The 12,654-nt window shown below is 39.9% G+C and overlaps 1 protein-coding gene across 1 annotated transcript in view; it reads right to left on the minus strand.

Annotated features, from left to right (window-relative positions):
- Window positions 1–12,654, minus strand: part of MTMR10 (myotubularin related protein 10) — a 43,750-nt gene that overhangs the window by 14,128 nt on the left and 16,968 nt on the right. Inside the window, exons 3-6 of the mRNA XM_069559008.1 lie at window positions 11,699–11,835; window positions 9,238–9,310; window positions 8,640–8,782; window positions 2,870–2,960 (exon numbers count right to left, since the gene is read on the minus strand). Of these exons, the coding sequence (XP_069415109.1) occupies window positions 2,870–2,960; window positions 8,640–8,782; window positions 9,238–9,310; window positions 11,699–11,835 (444 nt within the window). The remainder of the gene's footprint in view (window positions 1–2,869; window positions 2,961–8,639; window positions 8,783–9,237; window positions 9,311–11,698; window positions 11,836–12,654) is intronic.

The raw sequence follows: 12,654 nt of genomic DNA on the forward strand, positions 1-12,654 counted from the left end.
GCAGAAATCAGAGTCACACAGAGGGCAAGGAAGGGAAGAACAGAACTGTGATCATGAAGAAGTTCCAGAGAGCTGAGTCAACAAAGTGGTTTAGATGCAACATTCAGACCTCATGGGCTGGGTGGTGCCACTGTTACTGTCTTTTAAAAGCTCTCCTAACAGGGATTCTGGTATATAGGCTGATGCACTCCTACTGCAGAGACAGAGCACCAGTCACAACCATTCACAGCTACATGAGAATGTTAGAAGAACTGACAAACAATAAACTAAAACTTTCTACAGTTTTGAATGGAGTTCATTCTCAGCAAGTGGTTTTCCAATAAGCACCTAAAGGAACATCCAATGCTTACAAAAGGAGGATAAAATTGCAAAACAAAATGACGTCACTGACTTGACTTTCTTGCAGAGTTTACACTGCACCCAGAGATCTTGTTGCCCCATCTGTAAGCAGGGGTCTATCACAGGGTGGAGCTGCTGATCCTGGGCCTGTCAGGAACCCGAGGTTTTCACTCTTTAGTCCAGAAGCACAATCTGACCTCTTGTCAATTTCATAACAAAGATGGACCTATATCTTTTGGACGTTATTTGTCCAATAATACACTGACTGGTGAAAACAGCATCCTCATGGTTGCCTTCAGGTTAAAAGAGGAAAAACGGAACTATTGTTTCTGTTTGTGCCTATGCCTGCCGAGGTGTCAGCGTGGGGGTTGTCCCACCCCGCGGGTACCAGGCATCTTCCCAAATATCAGGATCCTCCCAGAAGTATTCAAGTGATGCTGAACACAAGAGAAAACCTCAGAATGACTAAGGCCAGCTAAAAGGCTCTTAGATAACTGCTGGCCACATCCTCCTGCTGCTCGTCCCGGCTGTGAAAACAGCTTTGTCGCCTGCCTGCCTGTAGCAAGAGCTTCTTTAATCCAGCCGCTGAATCAAGGTGTCATCCTGAAGGTCAAGGGTGGGTTACTGGGTCTTCCAATCAGTTTCAGAATCAGTTTAATGGATTCTGACTGCAGTGTGTGGAAATTTCAGGCCTCCTTTGATCTTACAAATGCAGTGTACCTTCAGGGAGGGTATGAAAGGATGTTACCCTACGAGGAACCTTACCAGAACTCTGGCTGAGCACTACATGTATGAAGTGCCTGCCCAGGAGGAGGAGTCTGAAGGATGCAATATAAAGTGCTCCTAGATATTTTACATGTTAATCGTCAATCATTACTTTCTCGACAAGCCACACGTGAGAAGATACAGAAGAGATGGATGGGAATAAGGAAACCCAGTGGTAGAAGGGCTATGGACTGAATAAACTATTTAAAATATTAACATCCCAGAGATGCCACAGTTGATGGAGACAACCGTGAGCAGTCAGGGAATCAGGCCTCGGGTCACCAAATGCATCAGACAGTTCACTGTCCTGGCTGAGTTCCAGGCATCACACTGTGCAGAACTTGCAGGTCTCTACAATGGACTCGTTCCTACCAGAAAAAAGGCAGCTGGTCTGTATCATGAACAGTGGGAATCAAAGGCCCTCCTAGGAGAGGTGAGAGTGTGATTGAGGATCGCATCTGCAGCCTGATGATGTGCCAGAGGGCCATCTGTCCACCTCCTAGTGCAGACTTACAGCACCTCATCTTCAGACAATAAGTGGATTTGCTTTATGTTAAGAAATGAAAAAATTATTTGTATTGTTCAAGCCTAAGTTACAAAGTTATATTCTGATACGAAAAATTAAATTACAAACATTTTGTTATCCGATTTCTTCAAGTATAGTACCATAAGACAAAAACTATGACTTCCACCTGTCATATCTGCAGTGTTTAGGAGCATCGTCTAAAGCAGTGAAGTACACTGACACCACACGCATCTGTGGGTGCTATATGCTGCTCCTGCGTCTTAATGCACTTACAACATAATGATACTGGAATACACTTCTATTACACACGTTACTTAGATTACTATACATGTTCTAACAAAATATAAAAGGCCAGTAAAATTAGTAACTTACAAGCTCCCCATTAGGACCATGCTGGCTAGGTGAAGGGACCTTTCACTACAAACATGCAGCTGATTCATCCTGCTCCCTTGAAGACAGGGCAAGCATGAGATTCAGCAAGCAACAGACAGGTGTTCACTAACCTATGAGGGGGGGAAGTGACAAATGACCTCACTGATTTTCCTCTAGCCTTTTATGAGGTTAAAAAAAGGAAACCGGTTGATCAAAATTACATTTGTATATAAAAGAACTCAGAATTATATGATCACTTGCAATTTTCTTTGGTGGCGTCATCACTGACATCTATGTGAACAGAACTATTCACTTTTGTAAAAACGGTTTAAAATACATTGTTTTTTGTCTTTCAGATGAATGCTCATCTTCCTTTCATGAATCTTATTCATAATTATAAAGTCAATATTTTGACTTAATGAAGTCCATTAAAGAGTTCAGCCACTTCAGCTTTTGCATGAAATCACACCTTTCCAAAAAAGATTACGAATTTCAGATGTTGTTTAATTTCCTCCAGTTTTCTTAAAAGGTAAGATTACTTTAACTCAAGCTACCAATTAATGGTGGAGAGGGAGAGTTATCTTCCTTCATCATAAAATACAAGCCACTGACTGCAGGTAAAATACTTGACACGCTTCCCATAAGCCTTTCGTTACAGTTGCTTATAGGTTCTTCACTTTTAAAGGAAATAATCTGACAAATATTATCTCTTTTAGCACAGAGTGCTTAATTCTCTAATAGTTATGAAGGTAATAATTAATTCAACAATCATTAAGGCTCAGGTACTTGGAGGCTTCTCATAAAACATAAGAATAAAATTTAAGACAATGTAAAGTTAGTCACAGTAGTTAATATTTTCATATTTACCTGAATTGTGGTATTTTTTCCCAACATATTCAAATGCAAAGAGTAGCTGGAGGTCTGTTGGCTGGGAATAATGAGCTATTGCAAGGCATACCTAGGAAAAATTCTACATTTAGAATTGATTTCAACACACGTGGTTAAATGAAACGTACAACGAGGCCTTGGGTGTGGGGAGCATCATCTGGGGCAAGGTCTATGGACACTTGTTTCCATGTTTTTCTGCTGACCTAGAGCTGGAATGGGCTCTCTCAGGCCAGGGATCTCATTCACTGCTGTGCCCCCAGACACTGTTCAATCTTTAGTGACTACACGCTAAGTGTTCAGTACATGTTTGCTGAGCTGAATTTTAACAGGGAAATAATTTTACTCAGATAAACAAAACTTGGAAAGTAAATGAAGCATTCTCAAAAAAGGCAGTGACATATCCACTCCTAAAAAAAGGAGAAATTTTCATTTTTTAAGGACGATAATTATTTAATACCAGCAATTCGGAAGGCTCAGTATAAGGGATGCTCTTTTAATGTTCATAACTCATTTTAGATTTCAGAAAGATCTAAAAACAGAAGAGCTACAATTCTTTTCTTACAAAAAATAAAAATTAGTAAGAAACCCAAAAGTCCATGGGTGGTTAAAAGAGATACATTAAAAAAAAAAAAAAAAACAAACCTGTTTAAGTAAAATGGTTGAGACTCTGCCTGTGCTGGGAAAAGCATGGTCTTTGTAATCCAATGATCAGGGCTTGGATCATTGGATCACCCAGCCCCACCAAGCACCTGCCAGGAACCTGCGTGAAGTCAACTCATTGCCTGGAGCCTCAGTCTGGGCATGTGAATCATGAAGATGAAATCGAGGCTGCACTAAGGATGGGCAACTCAACCACACACCAGCCTCGAGAGCAGCTGCACACAGGGGGATATGGCTGTGATAAACCTCAACTGCTGCTGGACTGAAGGATGGTATTCCAGCTTACAGAGCCCCGGACTAGTGACGGGAGATGGGAGAAACAATCTCACACAAGCAGACAGAGGAAAATGAAGACAGACGCAAGAAGAGAACAATAGACCAACTTTTTACTTAAAAAGTTATCCTTTAAAAGAAAAAGCATTAAGCCAGAATGATATGCTTTTGACAGTGAGCAAGCAAGAAGTTTAGTTAATTGTTAGTCCTTGTCAAATTAGCCATGTCTGCAGTGGGCTGATGCAGATTTTATTCACTGGTAAGTATGTGTCAGTTGTTAGAAATATATTTTAGAAGCCTTCTACAGAATAAATGCTTCCTGTCTTACTAAATTAAAACATAAAACTAGGAGAATGGTTATCATTAGTTTCAGTTTTGACAAAAAACAATGACAATAATAATGGCTCCTTGAAACTTACAAAATACCTTGCTATTCTTAATGCCTGTGGGAGAGCCTTCTCTTAGAGTCCATCCCACTTGGGAAGTTTAGGAGACAGTGACCTGCATGTCCATCCCCTGCTGCTCACCAGTGCTTAGAGCACTTCTTCTAGGAGCAAACTACAGAATCTACACCTTGAAAAAGTCCTTCTCACTTCCTATTCCTCTGGGCACCATGTTTAGTTTATAAGCTTTGTTGCAATTTTCTCAAGGTTCTTTTTTCATTTTTGTCCCATTTTTCAGCACTACCAGAGCCACAATCTTAAGCCATACCTGCCTTATGGCATCTCTGTGGGCTTCCCTATATTCTAAAAAATTAATAACACTTAAGGATTCTCTTCTAAAGATGAACTTTTGAGCAATGACTCTGTTCTCTGGACTATCTGCTGCAATTACCAGATACCTGCATCCTGAATTAAATCTTCTCCACCAGGCAAGCTCTACCAGCCCTCCCGTACCTACCCCCACCCCCGACCCCATCCCTCAGCAGTCTCTGATCTGGATGCACCTGTCTGAATATGGTCCATCTGACTCAGTCCCAGCCACCTCCTTCTCCACACTCTGTTCAAGAAGCCCTTCCCCACTGATCAACCAACCATTCTTTCTCTGAAGCTGTCATTTCTGGTCAGTGCTCTGTAGTTAACTGAGCTTGCTCTGTAGTTAAAGGAGCGGTCCTTTCCAGGGCTTCACATACTAGTCATGAGCATGAATAAGGAGGAGGATACCGGGTTCTCTGTTTTACTTCTACTATGAAGTTCAATTGCTCCAGGGCAGATACCAGGTCTCCTCCCTTCAACAGGTACTTTCAGAGCAGCCACCTGTCCTAAGCCCCAGGCACTCAGAATGAACAAAACAAACACAAACCCTGTGCTCACCCTGAGCTTACATTCTAGTGGGGAAGAAAGACACGGAACCAGATCAACAGGAAAGTCTATAGTAAGAGACAAGTGTGAGTGCTAAAAGGGAAAGTAAAACGAGCAGGGAAGAGGATGTGAGGTGACAGAGTGAGGGAAGGAGAGAGCACGTTAGTTCTTTAGAAGACAAGACCAGGCAAGGCCTCTGCGCACATCTGAGGAAGCCCAGGAGACTCTGCACTTCTGCCATCTCCTTAGTACTTTCTGGGGGCGCTCTGCACTTCAGAACAGCTGCACTGAAAATACTAGTTTACAGAATGAGTTCCTAATGCAGTCAGGAAGTAATCCAAGCCCATCATACTAGTTATCACTTTGTCTGAGAACTTCAGAAAGCAGTCAGGGGCCGTGTTTACACAAAAGAAATCCACAGATCACTGATGATGGAAAATGTTTTTTGTGGCCACCAAGCGTATCTGGCTAGGCAAAACCCAGCACAGCCCATTTATAAAATGCCCTTAAAAATAGCACATCACATTTACAAAGGTTAGGAAACAAGCCTTTAAAAGCATTCACATTTAAAGAAGACTACAAAAATAATCCTGTGACACTGACTCAGTTTAATCTCCTGCACTACAGTTGATTCTGGGGGAAGGAGACAGTCGGATCTAAGCTGTTGGTCAGCACTGTAACCACAAGTGCACATGACTCCGCTCAGGTAACCTCAGTCCGGGCTACCTTTGGAAACCCAGACAAAGGCACACACAACTGTGTCACACTCCCACTGTCACTGCAGGACACTCAGAAGAGCAGGAAAGCCAGGAGTCCTCTTCCTTCAGCCTTTCCACACACACTACCTAAAAAGACTATGTCCACATTCCTAGGTTCTATCACTAAGAGTGTAATAAGAGACTTAAAAAAGTAGGTCTCATTTTCATGTACACTTATTCCAATCTTGTAATGTATTCCCTAAGCATGAAAAAATGTTCAGAAAAACTCTACACCTTTGAAAACTGCTTCTGAAATAGTTCATTTGCCCTGGCTATTGTAGGAAATTGTAATTTTTTGTAATACTATTGATTGATATTTAGGCAATAACAAAATAGACTACCAGAAGGCTTTGGAGCAATATTTAACAATATGTAAACCAATTTAACATTTCAAGATTTTGTAATTCAAATAGGAATATAACTGCTGTATTTCCAAAAATGATCAATGGTTCACACATCAGAGAACTGTGAACACGCATCTGGTCATTTTAAAACAATTTACAAAAATCAGAGTACTTCCAGAGAAAACAGTATTCAAAGTTTCCAGAGGCAGAATCAAGCTGTAACTTCCCAACTGTGCCCTAGTTTCAAACGAAAATTTTCACATGAAATTAAAGAGTATACTAGAATTTTTGTTTTAAATTCATGAAGACATTAAGCTTTGGCAGCCATACATGATTTAACCTGTGTTTGAAGATATGTAAATCAGGGAAAAAATTCTCCACTTGTATTTTTTTTTTCTGGCCATACCACATAGCATGTGAGTCCCTGACCAGGGATGAACCTGAGTCCCCTGCAGTGAAAGCATGGAGTCTTAACTGCTGGACTGCTAGGGAAGTCCCTCCATTTATATTCTTAATGCCTATGTTTCTTTCCTGTATTTCCCTTCTTATGATTATACAAAGACAAAAACAGTATTTCTTTTGGGTGTGAGGTAACTGCTTTTTATATTTTAAGACAGTGTGGAAAGGATTTTTGCCAGCAATCTGGTCTGCAGAAAGGGCATAAAAAACTGGAGCCGCCTGGTCAGTTTTGTGTAGATGGTTCAGTGAGGCCCCTGAAGCACTTGCAAGCATCAACAACAGGTAAGGGATATTCTGAATTTCTGTTTCATTCATTTGGAAACTAATCATTTATGTGGAAATATCTTTCACGCTTCTACTTTGTACTGTTAAATTTAATTTTCATTTGTTCACGCTTTATCGCCTCAATTATACTTAGCAACAAGTATCCTAGATGGTGCAAGAAGGAGTCAGATAATTATGATTTTCAATGACTGACACATTGTCATCCGAAACACAGAATAGAGGATGGGAGAAAGGTAAACTTCCTGGAAGACTGTTGGGCCACTGTATCAATTTCTTACTTAAAATTTAAAAAAAAAAAAATCCTGTTTTAACTCCATTCCCTCAGTTCCAATGGTGTCCCTACTCTTGACATGCTATACATACTGAAGGTAATTTTTCCATAAGCAGATTCCCGGTGCTTTGATTAAACAACAACTATAGTGGAATTTTAAAAATTAACTTGGTTCAATTATTTTATATGCAATCTACCACCTAATCAATTCTGAAGTCTTTCTACATAAGAACAGGTACCTCAAACTAGTAAAATGCCAAAATCACAAACTGCAGAACTGAATGGCTAACAGCAGCCATAAAAGTTCTCTGGCTGAATTTCCCATCCTGCAGCATGCAGAAAGATGGTCTTAACACACTCTCTCTGAAAACTGGTCAGCTACAGACCCACCACCACTTCTGCTACCTAATCGAGCTGCAATGGCCAGGCATCTTCAGATATTCAATTCATGTTTGCCCTCCTGTAAAGAAACTATTGACTCTGGTTCTAAAAATAAACTGATCACCTCCCCACCAAAGTACATGAAGACAGCTGCCATAATATTTTTCCTATAGCCTTACTGATATCAACAGAAAATTAACTGCAGTAAGTTTACTGACCATGGAGAACAAATGCACCCATTTCTCATGGCCCAAAACTCCCTCATCGCTCCTCTATTCTCAATACAAGAGGGCAAGGCTCCCCTGGAGATTCTGTTAGTAGACTCTGCACTTGCTGCACCACAGACTAGCCGGGGTGGGAGGTTGCTTAAGACCAGCTTTACTCCTCTACTAAAGCCAAAATATGGACTCAAAGAAGGAATTTCTGCCCTTGAATCTCACTCCATGAGTTTGCAGTAAACATTTCCTGGAAGGCAGGGGAAAAACAAGGCAATTAAAAAGCCCTTAGCTTTTACTTGCCCCTGTGGAATATCATTTAAATTAATTCATTAAAATTTCTTTATTGTACTAATATTTATTAGACCCCTCTTATAACTACATATTTACCTAACCTTATGTAACCTCAATCAAGCTTTTAGTTTGATAATAAAGCTCTGAGGTTCTGAATTAAAAGTCTTACCAAACCTCAATTACAATATAGCATCATCTTTTCAGTCTTTTTAACGAGAAAAAAACCAGCTGGTAATGATCTTAATGTAAAAGGTACATGATAGTTTTTTGTATTTTAGAAGTTGATAAAAAAAAATTATGTAGAATAGCTTAAAGTAGCCATAAACTAGTCCAAGGAAAGAGTTCTAGAAACATTCCTGACTTTAACTTTACATAGGGAGACATCTAATAACTTCCCCTAAAAAAAAAAAAAAAAAAAAACCTGAGCAGCTGAGAAATGAGAATTTCCGTAAGGAACTGTAACTGGTGAACACAGTGCAAAAGTTGTGACAGAACTTAACAGGATTACCTTTTTGGCACTTTCAGGACCGGATTCATCAAAGCGAAATCTGACAATTCTGAAATCTTTACAGTAAATAATTAACTCTGTTGGATTAAATTTCAGCTTCTGGTTTGGACCCAGGACTTTCTGCTTCCTCTTGTGGTCATTTACTGCAAAGGAAAAACATTTCTTTCTTGATACTTACTCTTTAGTAGACTTTAACAAACTCTTGCTGAGAACAACTGGAAGATCGCCCACCACTTTGGTACTGCTTCTCTGGAATCTTTCCTGTTCAAATATGATTCTGAGAACTTTGGGGAGTCAGTTTTAACCCTGCTTCTGATGATAGCAAAGAGATCTCTTTACACAAAATCACTAACATCTATACTTAATGATTAAAGTTTTAATTAAAAAGAGGACAAATACCAGAAAATATAAAAAGCCATATATTTTATATCTCTATTTTAAAATAATTTACTGATTACTTTTTAATTAATTTTCCTGGGACCCAAAATATAAAAATAAAAAAGGAAAAAACCTACAGAAATAAAATTCCAACCAAAGTACTTGAGGGATATAATTCTTCAAGTGAGAATTTAGCAACTGAGTGAAGAATAATACATACGTGTGACTATTTGCTCAATACACGTTAAAGGCACATCATGTTCGCCAAGTAGAAGGTTTCTGTAATGGAATTTCTGAAATAAAAAAGTATGTTCATGTTAATTCTGTTAGCAATCACTTCCCAATGGTAATAACAAGCCTTACTGTTAGGTGTGATCAGAAGCTGCAAGGACACTCTCTGAAAAGAACAGAAAGCTCTTGCCTGTGTGTAGCTATGACATTTGAGAAGGCAATGGCACCCCACTCCAGTACTCTTGCCTGGAAAATCTCATGGACAGAGGAGCCTGATAGGCTGCAGTCCATGGGGTCGGTAGGAGTCGGACACGACTGAGTGACTTCACTTTCACTTTCCACTTTCATGCATTGGAGAAGGAAATGGCAACCCACTCCAGTGTTCTTGCCTGGAGAATCCCAGGGACGGGGAAGCCTGGTGGGCTGCCGTCTATGGGGTCGCACAGAGTCGGACACGACTGACGTGACCTAGCAGCAGCAGCTATAACAGTGCTGGCACTGTGGCAGCACAGAATGCATTCCAGTAGGAATCAGGGGAGGAAGAGAGACATGACATGCCTGCTTCGATCACATTCTCTCCACCTTTCTCCCACACTTTAAACAATAAAATTAGGGCAGATTACACACTACAGTGTCACTATAACTTACAGGATATGTTACAGTATCCCGTCAATCACTTTACAGCAAACACGTGCATGTCTAGTTCAGGTAAAACTGTCACTAAAATAGTAAAGAAATGGGCCTTCAAAGTCATCAGATTTTAATGGGTAAAGTCATGGCCTGATTTTCACAATGGAGATTTTAGAGCAGAAAGTCTACCAGAAATACACATCTTTAGTCAAACTGCTGCTTGTTTGTTAAACTCACTTTTTAAGCACACTTTCAGACTAAGGACATAGCTGATGCTATTAACCTTCTGTTGGTGGGGCACTGGCTAATTTTGTTCTGTGAGTGGTACTGGATTTAAGCTCTTCCAGGTATATTGGTCTCATTTACAGTGAAATCTGGGGCCAAAGATAGAAATAAAGCTAAAAACAAAAGGAAAAACCCAAGTTTACAGTCTAATAAGCTAGTGTCTCTACGTAGTAGGTATATCTAAATGCCTTAAATTTAAATATACCTACACACTGCAATAGATTGAAATATACTTATCCATAGTCACACACTTCAGTCAAAAGTTTAGAATTACATCCAAATATAACTATCACAAATAAAGGTCTAGGGGGTAAAGTATATAACACTTTGCAAATCAAAATAGAAAATGAGAATTGAGGAAAAGTCCAGAATTATTAAGTTAGTCAAATGACTTAACTTTTGAGAACTCAAATTATATGGAGCTACTCTTATCCAGTTAGAAAAGAAAATAGCAAGAGGTTATTAAGGAAAAACTTTATCAATATTTTTCTTCATTCTTACTAGAAATTTGAAATAAGAATTTGACTTTTTTTGAAAAATGCCAGTTAAAGATACTATGAAATACATAAAACATGCAGCATTTATGAGATTATTTGCTGTATACTTTTTTCTCTTTATCACCAGTCAAAAAGGATCTCTTTGTTTTTATATGTAGGTTAAAAGATTTAGAAGGAAATAATAGCTCCCTTATTAAAAAGGTTACATAAGCAAAGATCACAGAGGATAAATATAGCAATGTGACTTAAAACCATCTCACCAACTATACCCGCCTCAACATTCTCCATAAACTTTACTTTGGATTTTAATATAATACATTCCTAACCTTACATTCAGTTCAGTTCAGTTCATTCACTCAATTGTGTCTGACTCTTTGCAGCTCCATGGACTGCAGCACACAAGGCTTCCCTGTCTATCACCAACCCCTGGAGCTTGCTCAAACTCATGTCCATTGAGTGAGTTGGTGACACCATCCAACCATCTCATCCTCTGTCATCCCCTTCTCCTCCTGCCTTCAATCTTTCCCAGAATCAGGGTCTTTTCCAATGATTTGGTTCTTCACATCATGTGGCCAAAGTATTGGAGTTTCAGCTTCAGCATTAGTCCTTCCAATGAATATTCAAGACTGATTTTCTTAGAATGGACTGGTTGGATCTCCTTGTAGTCCAAGGGACTCTCAAGAGTCAGAGTCTCCAACACCACAGTTCAAAAGGATCAATTCTTTGGTGCTCAGCTTTCTTTTATGGATGTGAGAGTTGGACTCTAAAGAAAGCTGAGCAACGAAGAATTGATCCTTTTGAACTGTGGTGTTGGAGAAGACTCTTTAAAGTCCCTTGGACTGCAAGAAGATCCAAAAGTGAAGTCACTCAGTCATGTCTGACTCTTTGTGACTCCATGGACTGTAGCCTACCAGGTTCCTCCATCCACAGGATTTTCCAGGCAAGAGTATTGGAGTGGGTTGCCGTATCCTTCTCCAGGTATAAGGTATAAGGGTATAAAGCCTTGATATAATTAAACAGCATACAAATCAAACGCACCTGTAATGGCATTGGATCATCCGTAATGAAGGAAATTTTGAAGTTACTGCATATCAGTTTTCCCCACAAATCATACTGGCTTGTGTCCGATGCGATGCATTTTCTCACAAAATTGACTTCATTTACAACAATTTCTCCTTTACAAAAAGAAACATATCATTGTGCAAACTACAAACACACCATAAAATGTCAACAGTTGCTTTGTGACCTAGAAGGAAAATTTCCTGATGACAGTAAGAAGAAACACTGAGCCAGGACTTCACAACAGTAACAGCCGCAGTGGGGTGCTGTGCTCCATTTGTGAGATACAGAACCTGAGGCACAAAGACCTTGGGGTCTGAGATGTTCCACCAGAGGGGCTGAGCTGGAGTCTGCACTGTCTACTGTGCTACACTGCCTCTCATTATTTACCAAAAGGCATCCCAGAGAAGAAATGACCTGCCCTGTCTCCTGCAGAGTATTACTTGATGGGATAGTTGTGTTCTATTAACACGTGACTTGATCTCCAAAGCCCATGTATTCGATTCCTTTCATAAGGGATGAGAAACAGTTCAGTGTTAATCTCAAGATTAAGAATGCAATCTATTTATCCTAAAATGTTAGTCGCTCAGTCGTGTTCAACTCTCTGCGACCTCACAGGCTGTAGCCTGCCAAGCTCCTCTGTCCATAGGTTTCTCGAGGCAAGAATAATGGAGTGGGTTGCCACTTCCTTCTCCAGGGGATCTTCTACACGCAGGGATCGAACCTGGGTCTCCTGCATGGCAGGCAGATTCTCTACTGCCTGAGCCAGCAGGGAAGCCCATTTAACCTAAAATAAACCCACAAAGCCAAATCGAGTTTCCCTTTGCACTCACATAATAACTTAGTTGGCAACAAAACTTTAAAACCTCAGAGACCTCCAGGACAATATTAAACGCTCCAACATTCGAATCATAGGAGTCCCAGAAGAAGACAAA

Source organism: Ovis canadensis, chromosome 18 (assembly GCF_042477335.2).
Source record: "Ovis canadensis isolate MfBH-ARS-UI-01 breed Bighorn chromosome 18, ARS-UI_OviCan_v2, whole genome shotgun sequence".
NCBI lineage: Eukaryota > Metazoa > Chordata > Mammalia > Artiodactyla > Bovidae > Ovis > Ovis canadensis.